The following is a 24,947-nucleotide window of genomic DNA, read 5'->3' on the forward strand; positions in this document are numbered from 1 at the left end:
TTATTATTTGTTTTCTTTTTCAATTCAAGCGGCTCTTACGTTTTCAAAACAATGCACCTTTCTCCTTATTTCCTTAGTTCCACTCAAAAACCAAACCAATCACCCCACACTTTAACTTTTACAAGTTTCATAACAATTCAACTGCTCATTAGAGGTGAAAAGGTTCAAATAGATGGTTAATTCAAACAATTGGATAAGGCTTGTAGTGTGGTTGCCAAAGAAACAGGATTACAGGCTCAAAGGGGTTAACTACGTTACATAACTTTTAGGTGGGTAAACTATATATATCTGCTTAACAAAGAAACGCCTATATCACTTCTCAGACTGAACAAGACTACTATTTTGCTTTGCACACACACAGGGCAAGTTCTAGACATCAAATGCAATGCACAGAATATATAAAAAACTCACACACACATGGCACATAACTCACTCAGGATTAGTTTCATTGCTACACTCCAGTCAAAGCAGTTAAGAAAAATTAGGAATCTACAATTTAAGGTACTTATGCGAGAGTCAAAAACCAAGCCTAAGCGTCACAACCATAGTACTAACTATTCTCAAGGCATAACAAAGCTAAGAGATATTGCTACAATTAAATGCATAGCTTCGTGGTTCCTACTCCTAAAAATTAAAACTAACTACACTCGGTTCAACTAAAAGCCCCTGGAAAAGAACTGCGGCCCAAAGAAAAACCAAGGGGGAATTACTACACCACCTGCACACAAAAAATCTTTTTGGTATTTTCTTTTGACTTACTTCCCTCAAGAAAACTGTCTGGGAGATCCATCGTCGGGATGAATCCAATTTTTTTATTTTTTTTAAATGGCACTAAGTAACTAAAACACATAGCCAAATCAATTACTAAACTACTAAAACACATACTAAAACAATTAACACTAAATAACTAAAATTAACTATGTACAAGTCTCCACCCCACACTTAGCTCATGTATTGTCCTCATTGCATGTACAAAATGACAAAACACGAAAAATAATGAGTAGGGTGTAAAGAAACTCCCTGATCAAGCAACACCTTCATCCTCTGAGGCTCTCCACTCCTCATCATGTTCGTCCTCCTCCTCCTCATCATCTCCCTCACCATCTGACTGCTCCGGCTCAGCCTCAGACTGCTCTGGTGTGTTGATATCCTCATCATCGGGGAGTCTGTATCCATCTCCTAACCCAACCAGCTGCTGAGCATGAGCATTGAGCGGGTACCGGTGCTCCAATTCAGTCCTCTCCTCAGAAGTGGCATGTCGACCTCCTATCCTTAGCTGCAAATCCATCATCCCATAGAGATGGGCCATAAAAATATCATCCCGAGCGTTGCGCTCGGTACTTGTCAACGATGTCATGGCAGTCTCTTCTTTCAGCCGGAGGCTAGTGATGTCCGTTTGTCGTAGGGGCTGATCGATGGTGTGGACAAACTCTGGCTACTCTTCAACCTCCTCGTGTCTTAAGTACTGAGTTAGAAAATTGGCAAATGGCATTTGATCGATCTTTTTACTCGTTCTGACTACAGACATCTGGTAGCGGATCAGATAACCCACATTTACCCTTTGACCCGTCATGAGGAAGTAGAGTACACAGGTCTTCTCACGGTTAATGAGTGTGTCATGATTGCACGGTAGGAGCCATGCATTTATCAGTTTAAGCCACACTTGAGCCTCCGCCCTCATCTTCTTCTTGGGAAACCTCTTGTGCCGATTAGTTATCTTATCCCGGACCCATGCTGCCATAGAATCGGCACCACAAGCATGTGTCTCAACTCTCTGTATGCAGGCCGGCAAATGAAGTGGTCCAATGGCTCCAGAGGAACATCCGGAGCACCTAAAAATTTACATATGGCAGTGGGTGAAAAATCTATCAATCGTCCACGAATCGGCACCAGCTGTTTAGTACTCTGCGAATCAAACCCTGTATAGAATTCTCGGACTAAGTTGAGATTAATGTTCCCTGTGTTCTTGAATACATAGCTCAACCCCATATCCTGAATGCCCCCTCCAAATTACCTGATACTTTGCTTTCAAGCTGCGTTCATTGATAGTTGCTTCCGGGTGTACATGTTTAGGCCTACAATGCCTGTACCAATACTTAGTATGCGGTGGTATTCTATTGATGCCAAACTCCCGTTGGCCTTGTGGTTTTTGACACATGGCTGCTATAGCTGGCACAGCTTGTACTCCACTTAGATTGGAGGTAGTTCTCCCCCCCTCTTCTTTGGGGGAGGTGCTGAAGTCGCCTTTACTTTAGCCGGCGCAGTGGAAGTAGCCTTGGCTTTGCCTGTGTCTTTTTTGGGAGGCATCGTTGTTCCTACACAAATAAGCAGTAGTCAGATAAAACTGCATTACACACTACACACATAATTTTTCCCGACTTTTCGAGGTTACTCAGACTTCACCTCATATTTTCTTAATATTAGAATCAAAGAACAATACATAGGCTACCCGCGAGCCACCCCACACTTAAGATTTTATTGTAGTGTATGACTTCATAACACTAGTCTATTAATCCCGGAGACTCGGGCTCCAATGGGGACAAGGAATGCCATTGCGGCATTATATCAAACACTTAACATGCATTAGTGCCATGGGAGTTCTTATGGAAATGAGGGATTGCCTCGTCCTCCCAAATCGGCTTGGGGGTTCCGTACTACCACATGTTTCCACAATTGCAGCACCATTCCTATGTTGTTTCATGGGGTTGGGGCACACAAACTCAATACTACAATGAAGAACAACCACCAATTTTTGTGTGTAATTGTATACTTGTACCTCGCTCGAAATTACAAAGGAAAGAGATCAAATCATACCATTGAAGCTTTTGAGATGAGGGAGCTGCCTGAGAATTTTGGATGAGTGTGAAAGAATAGCAAGACTAAACTTGACTTCGATGGGGATGGGGGAGACCACTATGGCAATGTGTTGTTGAGTGTTTATGGGTGAGGGTAATTCATGCAGTGTGTTTGGTTGAGAGCAACTCTGATGAGAAGATGTGTGTGCTTGTGAATTTCTTTTCTAAAGCTTGATGTGTGATTGGTTTAAGTGAGGTTATGGTTGTTTGTATTGTGTTCAGTGTTTAGGGCATGTAATGTGAGGAGGTTCGACTAAAATAACTTAAACTGGGCCGAAATAACTTACCTAGCGTCGTCTGTCCCAGTGCCTGGCGTTAGCTAGGCATCGCCAACCTAAGGCCCAGCAGAACCTGGCGTTAGCCAGGCGTCGCCACCCTAAGGCCATGCAGAACCTGGCGTTAGCCAGGCATCGCCAGCCTAAGGCCAAGCAGAACCTGGCGTTAGCCAGGCATCGCCAGCCTAAGGCCAAGCAGAGCCTGGCGTTAGCCAGGCGTCGCCATCCCAAACGCCAGCTTTGGCCGGCTTTATCCTGGCGTCGCCTGCCCCAGCACATGGTGTACGTCAGGTGATGCTGAAACCCTGTTCGACTTGCCCAAACTCGCATGCAAACTTGTTAGTACCTAAAAAAGAAAAAATCTAACTATACTAAAAATCAACTACGAATTGGGTTACCTCCCAACTAGCGCCTGATTTAACGCCGTGGCACGACGCAAATAATTGCACTTAAGGCTCGCTTAACCTTGGTGACTCGAGCAAATGAGTCACCAACACTACTTTCGCATCTTCCATTCCCAAATAATGTTTTAACTTGTGCCCATTGACTCTAAACGTGCGAGAGTCATTTGATGCAGCAATCTCTATGGCTCCGTTGGGGTGAATCTCCACCACACTAAATGGTCCTGATCATCGTGACTTTAACTTACCCGGGAATAACCTTAACCTTGAGTTGTATAGCAATACCTTATCTCCGGGTTTAAAACTCCACTCAAGAATATTTTTATCGTGCATTATTTTCATTCTCTCCTTGTATACTCTTGTGCTCTCAAAAGCGTGGTAACGAAATTCATCAAGCTCGTGCAGCTCTGTGACTCTACTTGTGCCTGCAGCTTCTATATCGAGATTCAACTGCTGCAGTGCCCATAAAGCTCTATGCTCCAACTCCACTGGTAGGTGACATGCCTTCCCAAATACCAATTTATATGGCGTCATACCAATCGGAGTTTTGAAAGTGGTACGATAGGCCCAGAGTGAATCATCTAACTTTCTTGCCCAATCCGTTCTTGTAGCATTCACAGTCTTTGTCAAAACACTTTTTATCTCTATGTTCAACACTTCTACTTGCCCACTCGTTTGTGGATGATATGGGGTGGCAACTTTGTGACGTACACCATACTTTTCTAATAGCTTTGCGAAGGCTCGATTACAGAAGTGATTGCCTCTGTCACTGATTATCGCCCTTGGAGTGCCAAATCGGGTGAATATGTTCTTTCTCAAAAAACCAATTAGGCATCATTTGTCGGGAGCGTTGCAGCCTCCACCCATTTCAACACGTAGTCCATAGCTACGAGTATGTATTTGTTGCTATATGAGCTGACGAAAGGCCCCATGAAATCGATTCCCCACACGTCAAATACTTCTACCTCTTGAATTGGGTTCATAGGCATCTCATGTCGGCGGGAAATATTCCCAGTTTGTTGGCATTCGTCACAACCTTTCACCCATAAGTGTGCATCTTTGAACATTGTCGGCCAGTAGAAGCCCAATTCCAGCACTTTCGCGGCGGTCCTTACTCCCCCGAAGTGGCCACTATATAGTGATGCATGACAAGCCTGCAAAACAGAAGATTGGTCTATCTTGGGGATATATCTTCGGATCATATTATCAACACAAATCCTGAATAGGTAAGGCTCATCCCAATAATACATATGACAATCACGAAAGAACTTTTTCTTTTGAACAGAAGAAAGATCATAGGGGACAATACCGCTTGCCAGGTAGTTTGCAATGTCTGCATACCATGGAGTTTCCTCCAATGTCACTGCTAGCAATTGTTCATCTGGGAATGTCTCAGTTATATCTTCTACCTCGACTTTCTTTTCAGCTCCCTCTAACCTTGAAAGATGGTCTGCCACTTGGTTCTCTGCTTCTTTTCTATCGCGGATCTCCAAATCAAATTCTTGTAGCAAAAGAACCCAACGGATCAAGCGTGGCTTTGACTCCTTCATTGCTATCAGGTACCTAAGTGCTGCATGGTCAGTATAAACAATCACTTTTGAACCAATCAAATAAGACCTGAATTTGTCGAATGTAAATACCACAACCAACATCTCTTTCTCAGTCACGGTATAATTGAGTTATGCACCGCTTAGCGTTCTACTTGCATAGTAAATTGGGTGCACCAGCTTGTCCTTCCGCTGCCCCAGGACTGCTCCTATAGCATAGTCACTCGCATCACACATGAGCTCAAATGGTTGCTCCCAGTTGGGTGCAACGATAATTAGTGCAGTCACCAGTCTCCTCTTCAGCTCCTCAAATGCTAGCCTGCAGTCATCAGAAAACACAAAAGAATGATCCTTTTCAAGGAGTTTACATAAGGGGTTAGCAATTTTAGAGAAATCCTTTATAAATCGCCTGTAGAACCCGGCGTGCCCAAGGAAACTTCTTACTGCCTTAACTGAAGTGGGCGGTGGCAACTTCTCAATCACCTCAACCTTAGCATAGTAAACCTCAATACCCTTACTGGACACTCGATGCCCCAGCACTATACCTTCTTGTACCATAAAATGGCACTTCTCCTAGTTCAGCACTAAATTTGTCTCCACACACCTTTTCAACACTCTTCTTAAATTGTACAGACAGTCTTTAAATGAATCCCCCACCACAGAGAAATCATCCATAAAGACTTCCATAATATCTTCAACCATGTCAGTGAAGATGGCTAACATACACCTCTAAAAAGTGGTCGGTGCATTGCATAAGCCAAATGACATTCTCCGAAAGGCAAAGATGCCATACGGACAAGTGAATGATGTCTTCTCTCTATCCTCAGGGGCTATGGAAATCTTATTGTAGCCCGAATACCTATCCAAAAAGCAGAAATGAGACCTCTCTGCTAGTCTACCCAATATTTAGTCAATGAATAGTAAAGGAAAATGGTCTTTCCGGGTGGTTGTGTTCAGTTTTCTATAATCCATAAAAATTCGCCAACCTGTAGCTGTACGAGTCGAGATCAACTCATTATTCTCATTGGGCACTACAGTCATTCCACCCTTCTTTAGCACACACAGAACTGGGCTAACCCAGTTACTGTCAAAGATTGGGAAGATGATTTCCGCATCTAACCACTTGATCACTTCATTCCTCACCACTTCTTTTATGTTAGGGTTTAGCCTTCTTTGATGTTCTCTGGAAGGTTTGTGCCCATCTTCCAGTAGAATCTTATGCATACAAAATGTCGGGTTGATCCCCCTAATATCTGCAAATGTCCAGCCAATTGCAGTCTTGCATTCCATTAACACCTGCAAAAGCTATTCTGCCTGCACATCTAATAAACTGGATGAGATAATAACATGTAAAGTGGATTTAGGTCCCAAGAAAGCGTACCTGAGGTGAAAAGGTAACGATTTTAGTTCCAACTGTGGTGGCTCTTCAATTAACGGCTTAGCTGGAGGTGTTTTTCTTTCTTCTAAGTATAAGGGCTCGAATTCGAGCTCTCTTTTTCAATAACCTCGCCCTTCAAGGGCCAAAACCCACTCTGCCAAGTTTTCACCATTCATTTCTTCTAAGTTCATGAGGCATGCTGCTAGAGGGTCTTTTGCATTCAGAGTCTCATCTTCCTCCTCCAAGATCACATCCACAGCTTCTATCAGAGAGCAGTTAGAAAACTCACTGGGTCGCCGCATAGATTTTTGCATATTAAATGTTATCTCTTCATCGTTCAGCCTCATTTTTAGCTCTCCAGTTTCACAATCAATTAGGGCTCTCCCAGTGGCCAAGAATGGCCTTCCCAAAATTATAGGAATCTCCTCGTCAACCCGGCAGTCTAAAATGACAAAATCTGCTGGGAAAACAAACTTCCCCACCTATACTAATACATCATCAAGGATACCAGAGGGCCTCTTCACTGTCTGGTCGGCCAGTTGTAATAACATAGACGTGGGTCTAGCTCTTCCAATGCCTAACCTTTTGTAGATAGTCAAGGGCATCAAGTTTATGCTTGCCCCCAAATCACAAAGTGCCTAGCAAACGCATAGTTGCCTATTGTGCATGGGATTGTGAAACTCCCTGGATCAGATAGCTTCTCAGCTATGGGTCTTGTCACAACAGCACTACATGTCTGAGTCAGTGTAACCGTGGCCAAGTCTTGAAAGTCGAACTTACGAGACATCAAGTCCTTTATCATTTTTGCATAACCAGGCATTTCCTTTAAGGCGTCAATCAATGGAATGTTTACCTGAATTTGCTTCAACATCTCCAAGAATTTCTTATATTGCTCATCGTTTTGATATTTGGCCAATCTTTGGGGGAATGGTGTTGGAGTCCACTTCTTTCCTGTGATTTGATTTTGAACTTGCCCTGACACTGTTTCTACTGCCTTCTCTTGCTCTGACTCAGTTTCCTTCGCGACTTCTTTTTCTTTGCTTGTTTCAGCTGGCGCATATTGTACCGTCACCTCTATTAACCCTGTTGAGTCATCTATCTCGATGGGTACAGGCACAAGTATTTCAGTTGGCCGGCTTTCGCGAGCCATCTCTTGCTCCAGATCTAGGTCTATACCATTTCGTAGACTCACTGCCATAAGCTATTTCGGGCCATGTTCTTTTGGATTGACTTGTGTATCTGTAGGTAACGTCCCTTGGGGACGATTGTTTAGGGCCATAGAAATCTGTCCTAATTGAATCTCAATACCCTTTATCGCTGATTCATGCGAGTCTACCCTCTGTTGCATTTTTCCCGTGGACCCAATCAATTGTTGCAGCATTCTGTTGTTGCTGTCTAGCATTCCCTCAAGTTTAGTAAACCCATCATCTGGTCTCATAATCTGTTATTGTTGAGGTTGTTGATAAGTCAGCTGCTGATTTTGCTGGATGTAGCCATGTTGCCTTTGGTAAGGCACAACTTGACCCAGTGGGCGCATAGCTCCAGGATTGTTATTGTTATTGTACTGCTGTTGCGCTGGTCTATATTGTTGATTATGTTGACCTCAATTCTGACCACCTTGCCTCTATCCCCCATAGTTGGCTATATAATTCATATCTTCATGACATTGCTGGTTGTCACCTTCCGCACTCCACGAGCAAACATATGGTTGGTTAATGCATGGTGTACATAATCCCCCATTAGTTGTGTCAACTATGTGAACCTACTGCTTTTGGCCTGATTCATCAATCTTTTTGGTGAGGATACTCATTTGTGTCACTAGAGTGGCCACATTCTTAGCTATGGAGTTGTTTGGGTCCAAAGCCACTGAGTGAACTACCAGAGTGATCGTGGAGGCTCTTGTCATCCATCCTGAGTTTTGTGCCATCTTATCAAGTAGGATCTTGCATTCTACAAACGTTTTACTCAGAAATGCTCCACCTATTGAAGCATCAACATTGGCCTTTAAGCTGTCGGCCAGTCCCATGTAGAATCTCTGCCCCAACATCTGATCTAGAATACCATAATGTGGACACTTAACCAGCATGACCTTGAACCTCTCCCATGTTTCTTGTAGTGATTCTGTTGGTTTCTGCATGTAGCTTAATATATCATCAATATGTTGGGCTGTTTTATTTGGTGGGTAGAATTTGTTCAAAAATTGCTTGACTAATTCCTCCCAAGTAGTGATGGAATTTACAGGGAGAGAATTAATCCAAGTCTGAGCTTCTCCTGTCAGCGAGAATGGGAACAACAAAAGCTTCATTGCATCCGGTGTTACGTTAGGTTGCCTTTGCGTTAAACATATTGACAGGAAATTCTTCAGGTGCTGCTGAGGATCTTCAATGTGTGACCCTGAGAACAGTCCCTCGTTCTGCGACAAATGTATCATGTTATTTGTGATTTGGAATGATTCTGCTTATATCTGAGGGACTGCAATTGCGGTTGCCAGATTGTCGGTGGTGGGCTATGCCCAATCATATAATATTGTTTCTGGTACAAGAGGCACCACACCCCGATTGTTTGGTTCATTCTCATTGTTTCTGTTGTTGATTGGATTTTCTATTCCGTCAATCATGTTTGGTTTCATTTGTTCTGTCGAGTTTCGTTGTTGTTTGCTTTTCTTGTTTGCATGATTTAGTGCCTTGAAAACTTTCTCAGGATCTGATAATGCTTCAAACAATTCACCAGTTCTTGAGGAGTTACTAGGCATGCACATGTAACACCCAAGACTACAAACATTAAAATTTCAATGTATTTGGTTTAGAATGGAGAAAATTGACTATACTAAAAATTCTAGCACTTCTTTTAACTGCAATTAATAACACCGTTAATTCTCCGGCAACGGCGCCAAAATTTGATCACGCCCGACTATGCCTTATAAAAAGGAATAAGCGGTCGTTGCAAATATATTCCGGTGTATAAGTCCGGAGTCGAATCCCACAGGGAATTAACCTATCAAACACAACTACTAGACTCGTAAAAATTCACACAATCAATCTTCAGGAATATTTAAGTAACAATTTAGATTTTTTTATTAACTAAATATTACGTAATGAAAATGTAATAATTAATAACTAACTACGAACGTGTTGTAAACAAGAATTGGAATGATCTAAGGTTGTGATTTCCCCTATTGTCGGAATCTTTTCCGCTACGTTTTCTATAAATTTGCCTAAGTCTTCTCTATCGACCATGAACACTCTAACTGTCGTAACTCTCTCCCGAGTAATTACCATAATTTACTAGACATATTCTCCCGAATTACGCTAGCTGGCATTAAGTACAGCTCACTCAGATCGCACTAAGGATTCGTTATCCCTAATCCCATCTTTAAACCTCCGTATTGATACCTCATATACGTTTAGGAGTGATGTTGTTCCACAACTACCTAAATATACACTCTCTCACGAGTAATACATACTAAATAGGCACAGCTAATTGAGGGGCCTTCAATCAACCACAAGAATAATATAGTTGAACAAATAGAGAAAATACTACGGCAAATCATTATTAACGTAACAAGAAAATCATCCTCCAATAGGTTCCATCAAAACACTAGAATAGGAATTTAGCTACTCATACTCATAGTAACAATATCCCAAATATTTTGCATAATTAAAATACAGAGTAAAGATGAAAAGATGTAGAAATTGATGATTCTAACTCCCAAAGGGTGATTCCACCGGCTCTTCTTGCCTCTGGCTGCAAAAGTCCCTTCAAGTGGTATTTTTAGGTCTATTTATATGTGTAGAAGAAACCCTAAACATGTAGTCCAAGTCCTAGTCAAACCCGGAAACGAATTAAGTCTTTAAAACTCGGATTGGACCTGGCCTCAGGCATGGCGTCGCCAGCCTAATGCCTGGATTTTGGCTGGCCTCACCAGGTCTCCTTTTCACTGTTCTCGAGTACACTTTCAACGTTTAAGTATCCCTTTTGCTCTACTTTCATCTCCAATTCACCTACACATAAAATAGATTCCATTATATGCAAATAAAGTGTAATTTATCATTAAAGCATGTAAAATGCAAGGCACATAATATACGAAATTATGGAATTATAGCCACACATCATGTAAATATTAAAGAACTAGAAAGTTCTTTACGAATTCTCTTACATTGCTTGTTCTCATTAATTAATTGATCAAGCATGAATGCTGGAAATATTAATGGTAAATCTGAGCCTATTCACCTGCCATACATACCACATAAGATGCATCTATGAGATGTTTACATGTGCGATTATTATTAACCCAAAACCTAGTATTTGCGGGGTAACTTGCTCAAAAATTTAATTTAGAGCATAATTTCCAGATTTTATGTTCAAAACAGTTCATCTTGATAAGTTGGTTTACATAGCAAAATAATTTATTGAGTGCCTCCACTTAATAGCTAGACTATTTCTTATGAGAATAAAGTTATTTATATCAGTTTGATATACGCTATATACGAAAGTATATTACATTCTCTCCTCATAAGTGATTCAGGGTCAGGAACCAAATAATTTTATCTTATTATTATTGATGTGTGGTGTGTATTTTGATTAACACCATAATGTACAAAGGTGAGTTTCCAAAGTTGAGGAAGCAAGTTAGTTTTTCTAACATGAGGGGGAGACATGACAAACAATTGAGAAAAAGTTACGGAATGAATATCATTTGTACATCTAGATCCTCGAATAAGATAATATGAAGTTGAAGTTCATAAAAAGATAATTCATCTGCAATATATTGCAAAGCATGCCAGGCGCATTTGCAACCCAAAGAAAGTAATTATTTTCTTACTGCAAATGCTCATATTAGAATAAGTCCTAGGAGGACAAAGTCTATAGTACGCTTAAAGCGTATAGACAAATCAGTTTCAAATAAAATTCCTGATAGAGAAGATGAGCAAATGAACATAATAAGGAGGCAAGTGGATCACATGACATAATACTTCATAAAATCTCATGAGAGGTTCAGGTATATGAAAATATGAATGAAGAGATCTCTATGTGATGTCTTTATGAAAAAAGGTGGTTGGAACCGATATAAAATATTCGTCGATTACATATATATACAACGAACATTTTATATCGGTTCCAACCTCATTTTTTCATAAACACATGACATAAGATCTTAAATCTGGAGAAACAATTCAAGTAGAATTAGTTTCATATGAAAGACATGTAGTTTTGGACATGAAGTTCAAACACTTGAAAGTATAAAGTCAATGGTGTGTGCAATCATCTTTATTTATCTTATATATCTAGCATGACATGAAAACCTGATGTAAATCTTAAGTCTATTTATATGACTTAACTTATATGACAATCCTTGAAGGAATCAAATCGCTTAAAGCATATATAATTTTTGGTTCTGAAGTACCATATCCTAAGTACAATTTGTGCACATATGTATTTTGCTATAACTATAAGCATGATAATGTGATAGCGATAATACCTCTATGGAGATATTGAAAAGGCTATTCCACGATATTATATGAAGACATTACATATATACATGAATGATAATTTCAAGGTGTAACATATTCATACAAGTTGATATGACTGATTTGTCTATCGAATCTCTACCAACAATCTTTTAAAGATGGTGCACACGATTGGAATGCAAAGGCTTAAAGATGTGAATTGATGCTCTCATAAGGGGGAGTTAATACGCGTTGTACTCTTTTTTCCTTGCAAGGTTTTGTCTCACTGGGTTTTCCTTGCAAGGTTTTTAACGAGACAACCAAAAGGCGTATTGTTAGATATGTGTACTCTTTTTCCTTCACTATAATTTTTTTCCGTTGGATTTTATTTTAGTTAAGGTTTTAACGAGTCATATTATGTGTTGAAAAGACATTCAAGGGGAGTGTTATAAATAGAATTATATTTAAGGTGAATGTCTATATTTTAGAGAGATTTCATGATTTGTTACTTGGTGGCTAAGTCACTTTTTCCCTATAAATAAAGTGGTTCTATTCTATTGTAATTCATCCCAAATCAATAAGAATTTTCTCTTTACTTTTCTATGCAATACTCTCCTTTTTCTCTTATTGTTTTATATCACGTCCTATAATATAGATCCACCGAACAACACTACAACACTTGGCTCATACATCACTTCACTACCACATTAGAAAACAAAAAATGTTACATATATATATATATATATATATATATATATATATATATATATATATATATATATATATATATATATATAATATAAAATATATTTTAGTATAATTGAATTTACTATAACAAGTTATTACTCTATTTTTCTTACATATAATTCTTTCGTCAATATAACTTGATAAAATTTCTTAGACAGAATATAAAATCAACAAAAAAAAGGTAGGGCTATCATAAACCATTTAATATTAATAGTGTCCTTAATGTTACTGCTAAACCTATATTCTAGGAATTTATTAAATTGCCAAATTGAAAATTCCTTTGATAACCAAAAGTCAATAAAACACTACTGTAATACTAATACGAGAGAGATTATTATACAGAGAAAAGTCCGATACAAAAACTTTCCCTTTCATGGCGACTTCAAAACTCCAGGCTCTATGGAATCACCCTGCTGGCCCAAAAACCAGTGAGTTCTTTCTCCGTTTTCTGTTAATTCGTTTTTTTTTCTTTTCAATTCTTGAATTTTATATACTTAGATTTAGATCTTTCTTTTTTACCATTTTGATTTGCATATTTATCATCGCAGCTTGAAACTGATTGAGTTGTTGATTCTTCTGGAAAATCCCATATTGTATCTGGGTTTTTCTTCCGTTTATTTTGTATTTTTTTTAAAATTTTTGGCTGTCTGCCTATTTATTTATTTATTTGAAGAGGTGAACAAAAATGAAAAGAAAAGAAAAAAGATTAGATTTTTAGGTTCTATTTTGTATTGTTGTTAGATTTTACTTAGCAGAACTATAAATTGTGATACTAAAAAGTGGGAAAATGAAAGGAAAAAATAGACAGCTGAAAACGGAGATCATGAAAATGAGCTCATTGCAGTTTTAAAATGTCAAGTTTTAGAGAACCCTTATATTATATGTTTAGTATTGGAAAATGAGCCCGGATAGAGGGAAATTTTTGTAAAAGATTCATAATTTACCTCAACTAGTTTAAGATTGAGGTGCGGTTGATTGATTGATGGATAACGTAATGCATTTATTGCTGCACGTCAGTGTTAATCATCGGTAATTTCATGCTCTTGAATCATGTTCTAGTATTTTACATAAGATATGTCCTGATTACGTTGTGAGATACTAAACTTGGAGATCGATTAAGCAATCTTGGCTAGACTGGGTTGGTTGTTGTTTTTGGCTAGTCTGATTGGCTTGGTCATTGCAAAAGTTCCCGGGCAGTTAGATAGCAACTGAAATTTTCTGTGACATTTGTATGATCAGAGAATGCATTTGAATAAAGGAGGAAAACATTTTTTTTTTTAAACTATGGACTGCGGACTTGTAAAATTAAATGCCTATACATTCTTAACAAGTGCAGCTGCCCAAGCACCCTACCCAATCTTGACAAGTTTATTTTGTCCTTAAATTGATGAATGCATAATTTGACGAGTTCTTTCTTCAAAAATTTCTAACTCTACAATGTATGGATGTTTTCGTATGATGACTCGAGGTTGGAAATCATTTAAATGCTTGGCTCAAGTTGTTCACATTTTGTTCCTTGAGCTTTCTCTATTGCCCTGCAAAGTGTGTACAGACTTAAATGTTTTTCCCTTGTTTATATTTAGCAGCTTCAAGTTGGTATGCTTGTTTTTTTCAATTTTCTTTGTTTGCCAATTCATTCACTCGTTGTGCTCTTCTAGTTCATTTCTGGGCACCAACCTTCAAGTGGGGCATCAGCATAGCAAATATTGCTGACTTTGCTAAACCTCCTGAAAAGATTTCATTACCCCAGCAAATAGGTTTGTTTCATGCCTTTTATTATTTTCTCCTCACAATCATTTGTATTATTTTACTGTGATTAGCTTCCGATATTCCCTCTTTGTCTCTTGATCTATCATGAATCCAGAAAAACATGTCAATTTTCATAGTTGGTCTTTCTCGTCAAGCTTAAACTTTTCATTATATGATATCTTCCATTTGTTAGATCTTTTGTCTTTCCGTTTGGTTTTATTCTTAAGATAGCTGTTTTTGTTATTGCAGCTGTTACAGCAACTGGACTTATCTGGTCTCGCTATAGTTTGGTAATTACTCCGGTGAGTTCAATATTACTCTGGATCTCAGCACAAGTAGTTTATCTTTTTACGATGTTAGAGTATGATTGATAGACAAATAAATCCTTTCTATTTTTTCAGCCGACTTTTCTATAACGGTTTTAGTACATAATTTGTAGACTAAAGTATATCTTTTTCACATTCATTCTAATTTCTTACATTGTTTAAATCAGTTATCACCAAACCTAACACTTTACTCTAGGGCTTTACCTTACAAAGGAGAATAAATAAATAGTCAAAATCATGATAGGCGAGAAATCACACGCACATGGTTTAGCGGTTTGCTGTGCTCTGTGATCTTATTCTTCTCCAAGACCCGATGCTTCATCTGCTTCTTTAGTTTAGTAGGACTTCTTTCACGCAAACAATTGTAGGGTATCATCACTAATTACGTCATAGAAATGTAAGTTACACTATTTAAGTGGTTGCTATAGCATAGTTCCATGGCATTGTCCTTTGCCAGATTTATCTTTTCAATAGCATTCCATGTTAGTAACAACAACAGACCTAGTGAAATCCCACAAGTGGGGTCTGGGGAGGGTAATGCGTATGCAGACCTTACCTCAACCTTATGAAGGTGGAGAGGCTGTTTCCGACAGATCATCGGCTCAAGAACAGTGAAAGGAAGCAATAACTCAACAGCATTCCATGTTAGTATTATTTGGATTTAGGACATATAGTCGTTTGAAGAGCGGCATTAAAGTTTTAAGAATGTTAAAGCCACTTTGATGCAATTTTTCCTTTAACTTGGACATCTTTTTCTTTCATTAGCTTCTTCATTTTCTGATGTCATTTTCTCTTTATGTTGTAATTCCATAATTCTGAATTACAGAAAAACTGGAACCTCTTTAGTGTAAATGTGGCAATGGCTGGAACAGGCATATATCAACTTTCACGAAAAATTCGGTGAGTCATTTCTGTCTCATTACTATATGGAGATCATTGAAAGACTTTGCAAATGTTCATGGAAGGGAATCCGATGATATTATATCGGATATTCTTATAGCTTTGGTTTTTCGTTTGATTAGCTTCTTTTTGTAGATAACATCATCATTTTTGGTGAAGCTATAACTAAGTTTTTTATTGTCTTGGTTCAGGCATGATTATTTTAACGAGGAGGAGCAACCTGTGGTAGCTAAAGAAGGATGATGAAATTGTTACAAGTCAGGATTATTGAAATCCTGAGCTTTGAATACAATTTGATGTATTAGTTCTTCTCCTCAATACTTCTTCTTATATACTTACCACTGTTAATGTGGCGATTTGATAAGTGATTGGTTGCTTAATCACAGTTGATAATCTGAAATTTCTTTGTAGATTGTGGGAAGAAAGATTGGTATCATGTTTTTAGAGTTCTGTTTTTAGTAAGTAGAAGGGGAGCCTTGGCGTAACTGGTAAAATTGCTGCCATGTGATCAGGAGGTCACAGGTTCAAGCCGTGGAAACAGCCTCTTGCAGAAATGCATGGTAAGGCTGTGTACAATAGATCCTTGTGATCTGACCCTTCCCTGGACTCCACGCATATCTGGAGCTTAGTGCATCGGCCTGCCCTTCTTTGTTTTTAGTAAGTAGAGAAAGCAAGAGGAAAATAAAATTGAACAAATAAAGCACCTAGATTGATTGCTTGTCTCGGACAATGTCAATCAATCAACTCTTAGTGTCAAAGTGTCAAACTAATTGAACTTGACTATATAAATCTTTTATATTCATTCTAGACGAGCAATGTCGCATGGAGGATTGAAGGTAGAAAGCCCACGGGTCGTGAACTTCTTTTTTTTTTTTTTAGAGAAGAAGTAATGACGGTATCTAGGAATTAAGCATCGTCAATTCGTTTGAATACTAAATAATTTATCTTAGGACAAACTAAGAGTTCTTTGAAACTAATGTCTTTAAGCCTTACACTTATCCATACATTGAAATACTACTCTATACTATCAAACTAAATAATTTATCTTAGGACAAACTAAGAGTTCTTTGAAACTAATGTCTTTAAGCCTTACACTTATCCATACATTGAAATACTACTCTATACCAAAAATAAAGTGGGGAAGGGGAGAATTATGAGGTGTTAGGTTTAAAATATCGCAGAGATAAAATAATATTAGATGATTTCTTTGCAATCCGCATAAGTCTTGGGGAATAGAATTACTTAATTTATGTGCTGGTGGAATCGAGTACTTGGTGAATGAGCTATTGAAGGTAAGGGATGCAGTCACTCCCTTAGCCTTTGGACATTTGTGAGGATATTATGCGGCGGGACGAACTCTTCTTCATAAAAAAAAATACTATTCTATACCAATTAAAAGGACTCTTGGCAAACCCTGAACTTTGTATAATAGTGTAACAACAATAAATCTTAATCCCAATTAATTGACATCTCCAGTTGGTCATTTGATTATATTATGTTCATTCTTAACTATTTCTCGTTGAATGAGGATCCTTATTCCTTAATATTTTTCGAACCCTTTGCATTTCGATTTTCTACGATGGATCAATCAATCTCTGTTTTCTCCTCTTTGCTTAACATTAATCCTCGATAACATTATGTTACTTTACATGAAGTTTACTCAACAACGTCATTAACCACAAAACGACTATGGTCCCTTTTGCTTTATGCTAACTTATGTCACTATATGTGTCGCTTATCAGCTTACAAGTAAAATTTATTCACCAAATGGGAGATGACGATTGAAATTAGTGGTGGCAAAATGGATTAAAAAAATAGTTACTCACTCATATTATTTACTAAAAATGGGTTGAATAATGAACTTTTAAAAAACGGATCAAACGTGGATAAGAACTATATTATTCAATTAGAAAATGGATAACCAATGGATAACTAATGAGTTTAACTTTTACATTTGTAAAGACTCAAATTGGAGTTTTCTCAAGTTTTGGGAGACTAGAAATTCTCCCAAAAGTGATCATATTCAACAAGCCATGGAAAATATGGATATCCATATTATCCGTCGCTAAACCCGTTTTCTATTCGTATTAAATATGAGTTGAGTCGGATAATTTATCCGTTTTTTGCATTATCCGCTTTCGACACGCCTATATCTGACCCACCCGTTCGTTTGCCACCCCTAGTTGAAATATATGACCCGTTTGGCCATAGATTTTGCCAAAATAAATTTGTGTTTTATTTGGCAAACACATATTTGGCCATAGATTTTGCCTACATTTTGGCAAAATTTCAAATCCCAAATCTCAGCCAAAATATCACTATTACATTTTTTAAAAATTGCCCCAAATTTTTGTATTTTATAAAAGAGCCCACCATTTATTATTTTATAACAATGTTGTTTTGTCTTCTCGGTCATGTGATAGTGTATCATGTAGTTCATTATAAAAATGATAATTTTGTATCAAATTTATTTATGTTCAAGACTATGGTTTGCGATAATATAATGAATGTTATTGATAATGGAACTGTTGGGTATTTGTGATAGTTTTTAGAACTTGTGGGTACAAGTCATGTTTCATGTTTTTCCAAAATAAATTTGGGAAATATATTTTAAAAACTAATGTCCAAACACATTTTTATCTTTAAATCAAACTTCACCCAAATCAGATTTTTCAAAACAAATTTGAGAATCTATGGTCAAACGCTAGCATAGTATATATTATATTTCACCATTTTCGAAAGTAGCTCTAACTGGATATATAGGATAGGAAATAAAGCAGCGTTGATCCTCGATTCTTTTCCGCCTTCCCAAGTGCCTAGGATAATCTCACTTAGGAAATGGAAATTGAAAACAGCAAAAATTATGAATAAGAAGAAACTGCAAAAGTGTTGGTTATTTGTAAGTACATCCTATTTTGCTTTTTTCCTTTTTATTCGAGAAACCCTCGAGACTAGGCAAGCTCATAGTTCAAACTTCAAAACAAGGTGGATAATGAACACACCTCTCAACCTTTTCCACTTAAAAGAGGGAATGTTTGCTTTATCCACCCAACAACTTATGTTTGTTCTTATAACAAAAGATTTAAGCAACAGTTTTGCTCCCCAAGACATGAATATGCCTATATTTGCAAATGGAATATAAGAAATCAAACAATTTCTTCAATGTGATGCACGTTAAATTTCATTCAACGAAGTTCAATATCATAGTGTTTTACTACATTGCCGGAGAAAAAATTATGAACTCAGTCAATAGGGAAAAAACTTTCTAGTGAGTATATTCTAGTACAATGGTTTTACGTTACAATTACCTTAAGGCCATTGTCAACTGTGAGGACCAAATTCAGTTAAGACGTCCAACGGATACGAGCAGCATTTACAGAAAAGATATCATGACACAGTACTACTGGAGTTCAATCTGTCAAATTAAACCTCTTTTGTTTAATCCCTTTTCGAGTCAGAATCATTTTCGTCATGACCCGTCAAGCCCAAAGACAAGTCCAAAGTGCTTTCATTTAAATCTCGTCTTTCTGGAGGTTTATCCTGTGGATCCTGATGCATTAAAACACAATTATAAAACACTCCTGGGCATTACACTCACCAAAGTTAAAAAACACGACACCAGGTACAAACAAAACAGAACAAACCAAAGAAAGATACAAAGAAAGACGAAACTGTTTGGTTGATAAAAGGTTTTTTATTGTTCTCATTAGAAGAAGAAAGAGGCAAAAGGGGTTAAAAAAGAAGAGAACTTCTCAAGAAAATTTTAAACCTTTCTAAAATAATCTGAAATCATATAGAAACTTGAGAAGACAAAAAGGCTACAACATGCTGGAAGAATGGAGATAGGAAGTGTTTTCACGAATCGAACAGATCCTGTGTTACGCAAAAACACAAAATATTAAGCCGTATGAAGTCCACTGCTCGATTCAAAGATGGGAAAACAAATAGCAACAATAGACTAAACCATTATTTCATGTCTTCCCCAAATACATTTAAAAGTATCATACTAGTCATTTTGTATAACGAGTGAGAACACAACAAACTAATAAACAAGTTACAACAGTCAGTTATGTGCCTTATCTTTTTTTTCCTTGAGCATTCTCCCTATCACAGTTCTTCACATTGGGAGAGGAGAAGGTTTTAAAGTACCTGATTTTCTTCCATCGGCAAATCGTTGATGTCAGGTTTTTCATCACAACAATCAGCTTGAGATGTTGGCTCCCCGGTATTGGCATCAGCCTCCATTGGTTTAGCTTCATCCTCATCCTGTTCTGACGTCTCATACTTTTGATCTTCAAGCACAGCAATCTATCTCAACCATTTGAAAATGAAATTTATTATCAATTCTTTTTTTGCTAGGGATTAACGAAGAAGATGCAGTCAGACATAAATATTATTATCACTTAGCAAAAACGAAAGCTATTGCCGTCGTACCAGAAGCAACTCCTGATGAGGGAAAAAATAAAAAAATATTTTGGCATTCCGCAGATTACTCAAGTACAGCAACAAGACCGCTCTGCCAATGGTATTAGGTGTGGTAAGTAACAAGCGTAGTATCTACTCTTATCAATGATGAGTGATGATTACTAACACGGGGAAGGATAGATATTCAAATTTCCAAATGGGAAGAAAGATCATGTAAGCTTTTCAACCAGAAAATTGACAAGCCCTATGCTCTTAATTAGCAGCTCTGACTTAATTTGGCATTGCCTCCTTACATCCACCAGGCATAAGATAAGGTTTATAATCACTGGAGGAATATACTTTTTGAAACCAAATTAGCGTTTTCCTCTCAATTGCATAATTGGCCAAGAAAATCTCAGCATATCTTTAGAGGTACTAAAATAAGGGACCACTAGATAACCTAAAATGGTGCATAATATAATAGCTTCACCTAGCTGCTAAAGGAAATTCTACAAGTTTATCATCTCTTCGGGTTTCAAACAACCAACAAAAAGCACATAAGTGTCCATACTAACAAAGCAGGAACAGTAATAAAAGGTATCAAGCTCCGAACACACACTCTCTCTGCTAATAGACTCACTATAACCGGAACATATTTGTGAAAGCTTATGTTAACTTCCTCTCCCCTCTCATGCATATAGCTAGTCTCCACACTGACATGAAAAACCAACAAGCAACATGAGAACAACATATGAGGTCTAAGAGTACTTCTACTGCTTCCGCCATATTTGACGGACAAGAGGTAAATGGGCAACTGAGAGACGGACAAGAGAGAAAGATTTAGTCTTGCATCCTGATTTAAAATGAGATGACAGACAGGAAAGAAGTTGCTTCCAGTGGAGATGAAAAGATAGTTTAAAGGTTCCGTCAAGTGTCAACAAAAACTTACTTTTTTATCTAGTAGTTAAGGTATGACTATTCAAAACTGTTTTAGTGATCAATGAGACATATATCCACCACCAGAACCAATTTCTAGATAAAAAACTTGCAGCCTAAGAAGTACAATGGTTCTATAGTTCTTACACCTCAATACAGTTGGAAATTTTTTACATTTTCTTTTATCAATGAAAGATCCACATCTTGCCAACCTAAATAACTTGTAATTTCCTAAATCTCACAATTTAAAACCAACGATATTAGCTTTTGTGTTTAATCAAAAGCAATACTATATAACAGCCCCACAACTATGCCATTTGATGTCAGATCTACACAAAACATAAGGCAGATCCGTAAACCTTACTCTCCAACATTGAACCAATTTCTCCACTTCTTTCCAAAATTCCAACCAGCAATACAGTATCTATACATTTTTTTCAAATCCATATTTCAATAAGGTTTTAAAATATATACACTAGCAATGTTACTCCATTATATTTTAATTGGTTGTAGCAGGCCACTTACCTTGCTTTCAAGTAACTAAATAATGTAAAAACACTCTCAATGTATAAAATTTAAACCTGTTCTAACAAACCCAATACCCAAATAGTTGTCCCACACCTAATCAATTCCCCATAATCTGATTTCCCAAATTGCAGAGCATTAAAAAAAATAAAAACAAAAATAAGAAATAATAAAGCAAACTCAATAGACTGTTGAAATAGCTCAACGTTGTGCAAGAGCTTATGGTTCCAATGCATGAGATCTTGTAACACTTACCAATGAGGTCAAATCGATTAGTGTTACACATAAGAAATGAATTATAGACACTAATACAATTAGATTGGGGAAATACTCAGATGATCTAAGCAATCAAATTCAGTAATTAAATTTTTTTTAAAAACTAATAAAACCTTGAAAGATTATAAATTTATAAGTTTAAATTCCAGACAATGCAAAAAATATTTACACAATTAGGTCACTTATTATGTCATTATAGGTAAATTTCTTGATAAATATTAAGTTACTTGCTATCACACGTTAAAATTTATGAGGTGACTTTTTTTTTCATCTGTCTAATCCTTCGAGGGCATATTTATCCGATACATGTGTTGGTATGAGCTACCGAAAATAGTTGAGGTGCGGCAAGCTGGACCGGCACCACGTCATAAAAAAAAACTATATACATGGAAATACATACGGTTGATCTCTAAAAAGTACTCAAATTAAGTAATTAAAAAAATAAAAACTTAAAAGATTAATAATTTATTACCGGAATAAACTTGAATTTTCGCTTGCGTGGTTCCTCGATCGGAACGTCTTCGTCTTTGTTAGAATCGCCACCCTTTTCGTCGCTACTGTTATTTTGGCTGGCAGTAATAGGTCTCCACTTCAAAAGCAAGAGATGAGAGCCGTTACTGCCGTTAACTCCACCGTTAGCAGCTGCCGTCGTCGTTTGATGATTGTTTTTGTTTGAGCTAACATGGATCCACTTCTTCTTCCATCTACGAACCGGACCGGTAAATACAGTTGTTGGACCGTACCTAGTTGATGACCGGCCGAATCTAGCCCCTACCCCTTCCATTTACGGCGGCGGATCAGTCGTGATTCACGGCGATGTATTCTTTTCCGATCCGCAATTTTGTTTATTTGTTTTATTTTATTTTTTTGATCTTCGGGTATTTATAGTTTAGCTTTCTGAGAGACGTTTCATGGTTTACTAGCCTTTGGGAATTATCAAGTGTGAGAAGGTATATGATAAGGAATTTAGAAGCGCTCTGAACCGTCAAACTGATAATTAGTCATTTGGTAAATATTTTTCTTTTTTCTTTTTATTTTACCTTTTCTTCTTATATTTGCATTTTTTTGTTGCATTTACAGATTTTTGTTTTCTTTTTTCTTTTTGAAATCGCCTATGTTATATTCTAGTGTCACCTGTGTATATTTAGTGATCGCCTATCCATATTTAGTACTAATCTTCTGTTCCATTTCATGTAAACTTGTTTAAGAAATAAATAAATATTTTTATAATTTGTGGTCCTAAACAAATCAAAAAGGGGTTCAGAGTATTTGTGTGGTTGTAAAAACTTCTCATTAGCGGTATAATTGAAAGTTTAAGCTAAATTATTTTTAAATTTTAAAAAGGGATCATTCTTTTTGTAACGGACCAAAAAGAAAATAGATTCATGTAAACTGGAACGGAGGGGTACTATCTATCACATAAACTCTAGAGAAAAGGCTCAAAACTGCCCTCGTAGTCTTTGAAGTGGCTTATTTGTACCCTACGTTTGAAAATGAGGTCACGTGTAACCTTGTCGTTAAACAAGTGGTCCACGGATACCCTTCTCGACTAACGGATCCGTTTTGGGCCCTTTGTTTTTCCTCGAAAAATTCACATCACGACACGTGTCGTCCAAAAACACCCTTATTTTTTTTTACATGCCCCCTAACTTATTTTACCCACCTTTCCCACCCTCTTTACCCCATCCGCATCAGATCCCAAAAATACTTTACCACAAAAATTACTATTCATTAGTCTTTCATTTTTGTCGAAGCAGAGTTACTTTCAATGGCGGAGCCACATTGAACTAAGGGGTGTCAAGCGATATCCCTTCGCCGGAAAATATACACTATATTGCTAGATAATTTTTTTTATTTTATGTATATTTACTATACGTTGACTCCCTTTGATTTTTCGATATATCTAATTATTTATATTTTGACACTCCTTGATGAAAATTCGGGCTGTGCCACTGGTTACTTTATCTTGATAATTAATGAGGCCTAACTATTTGCAAGTGAAATTGCATGTAATATAATTCAACGGGGCATAATGGATGTAAATGTGGGGGGGGAGGGGGAGGAGGTGCAGAGAGGGTGACCATTATCGGTGTTGGATTTAGCTTTTATAATCAAAGCGTATTATCACACCCTTCCTTGCCATCTCGAAGAACGTAAGATCGAGAACAACGCAATCATCATTTACATGTCGATCAGATTTTTTTTTATTGGGTTAAATTTTATACTACGTATTACTTTTTTACTTTCTAAATTCTTCGATTACTAATGAATTTAGACATGGTAATAAATTTTAACAAAACAATCATCATCTACGTATTGCTAATGAATGGTAATTTTTGTGGTGAAGTATTGTTTGGGGTCTGATGCGAATAGGCTAAAGAGGGTGGGAAAGGTGGGTAAAATAAGCGAGGGGGCATGTAAAAAAAAAGTAAGGGTGGTTTTGGAGTACACGTGTTGTGATGTGGATTTTTTGAAGAAAAGTAAAGGGCCCAAAATGGAGCCGTTAGTCGAGAAGGATATCAGTGGACTACTTGTTTAACGGTATGATTACACGTGACCTCATTTTCAAACGGAGGGTACATATAAGCCATTTTGAAGACCACAAGGACAATTTTGTTCCTTTTCCCTAAACTCTAAAAAGCTATCAATTTTAAAGAACAAAACACTTGTTTTTGACAATTTATGTTGTTGAAGATGTCTTCGAAGTAAAATATGCTTGAAAGTAAAGTAAAATAAACAATGCATTAAAGTTTGGGTATAATCAACATTAGGACCATTTCTCAAAAAATTTCATATAATTGAAATGGAAATACAATTCATCATAAACACCTACATTTGCACAATGTCATTATTCAAGTATTAATAAAAAATTTATATTGCTTTTACAAAATTTTGAAGTCAAACTTAAATAATTATTCAAAATTATCTTTTGATGCATTTTCTCGTCGAACTGTCATTTTCAGAATTACTTCGCTTTTTTGCTTGCATTACCAATTATTTTAATTACAAGTTAGCTTAATATCTTAATTATTTAAATAAAGGGAAATAGTTAATATATCTACTTTTGGCCACAAAAAATTATACTCCTAATAGGACAGGAAAAATTGAAAAAAATGCTTACTGAGAAAATCACCCCATCAAAAAAAGAAAAAAAAAGAAGCACCACATTATAATTGTTTTT

General features: G+C 37.1%; 2 protein-coding genes across 3 annotated transcripts; one reads left to right on the forward strand and one right to left on the reverse strand.

The window, feature by feature from the left end:
- The first annotated feature begins 12,919 nt into the window (after positions 1–12,919).
- LOC104109734 (mitochondrial pyruvate carrier 4) lies at positions 12,920–16,071 on the forward strand. The gene is made up of 5 exons (XM_009619085.4): positions 12,920–13,078; positions 14,309–14,407; positions 14,649–14,701; positions 15,552–15,625; positions 15,817–16,071. The coding sequence occupies exons 1-5, from the start codon at positions 13,024–13,026 to the stop codon at positions 15,866–15,868; spliced, it is 333 nt and encodes a 110-aa protein (XP_009617380.1). The 5' UTR covers positions 12,920–13,023; the 3' UTR covers positions 15,869–16,071.
- Positions 16,072–18,779: 2,708 nt separating this feature from the next.
- LOC104109735 (uncharacterized) lies at positions 18,780–22,652 on the reverse strand. 2 transcript variants are annotated; one of them, XM_018775437.3, is made up of 4 exons: positions 22,239–22,650; positions 19,858–19,933; positions 19,775–19,824; positions 18,780–19,174 (listed from the first exon to the last, which is right to left on the reverse strand). In XM_018775437.3, exons 1-4 carry the CDS (start codon positions 22,548–22,550, stop codon positions 19,064–19,066), a joined length of 549 nt encoding a protein of 182 aa, XP_018630953.1. In that variant the 5' UTR covers positions 22,551–22,650; the 3' UTR covers positions 18,780–19,063. The 2 variants fall into 2 exon arrangements, with proteins under 2 accessions (XP_018630953.1, XP_009617381.1); XM_009619086.4 differs by having other exon boundaries at positions 19,775–19,933; positions 22,239–22,652.
- Between the last annotated feature and the right edge of the window lie 2,295 nt (positions 22,653–24,947).

Source organism: Nicotiana tomentosiformis, chromosome 5 (assembly GCF_000390325.3).
Source record: "Nicotiana tomentosiformis chromosome 5, ASM39032v3, whole genome shotgun sequence".
In the NCBI taxonomy this organism is placed as follows: domain Eukaryota; kingdom Viridiplantae; phylum Streptophyta; class Magnoliopsida; order Solanales; family Solanaceae; genus Nicotiana; species Nicotiana tomentosiformis.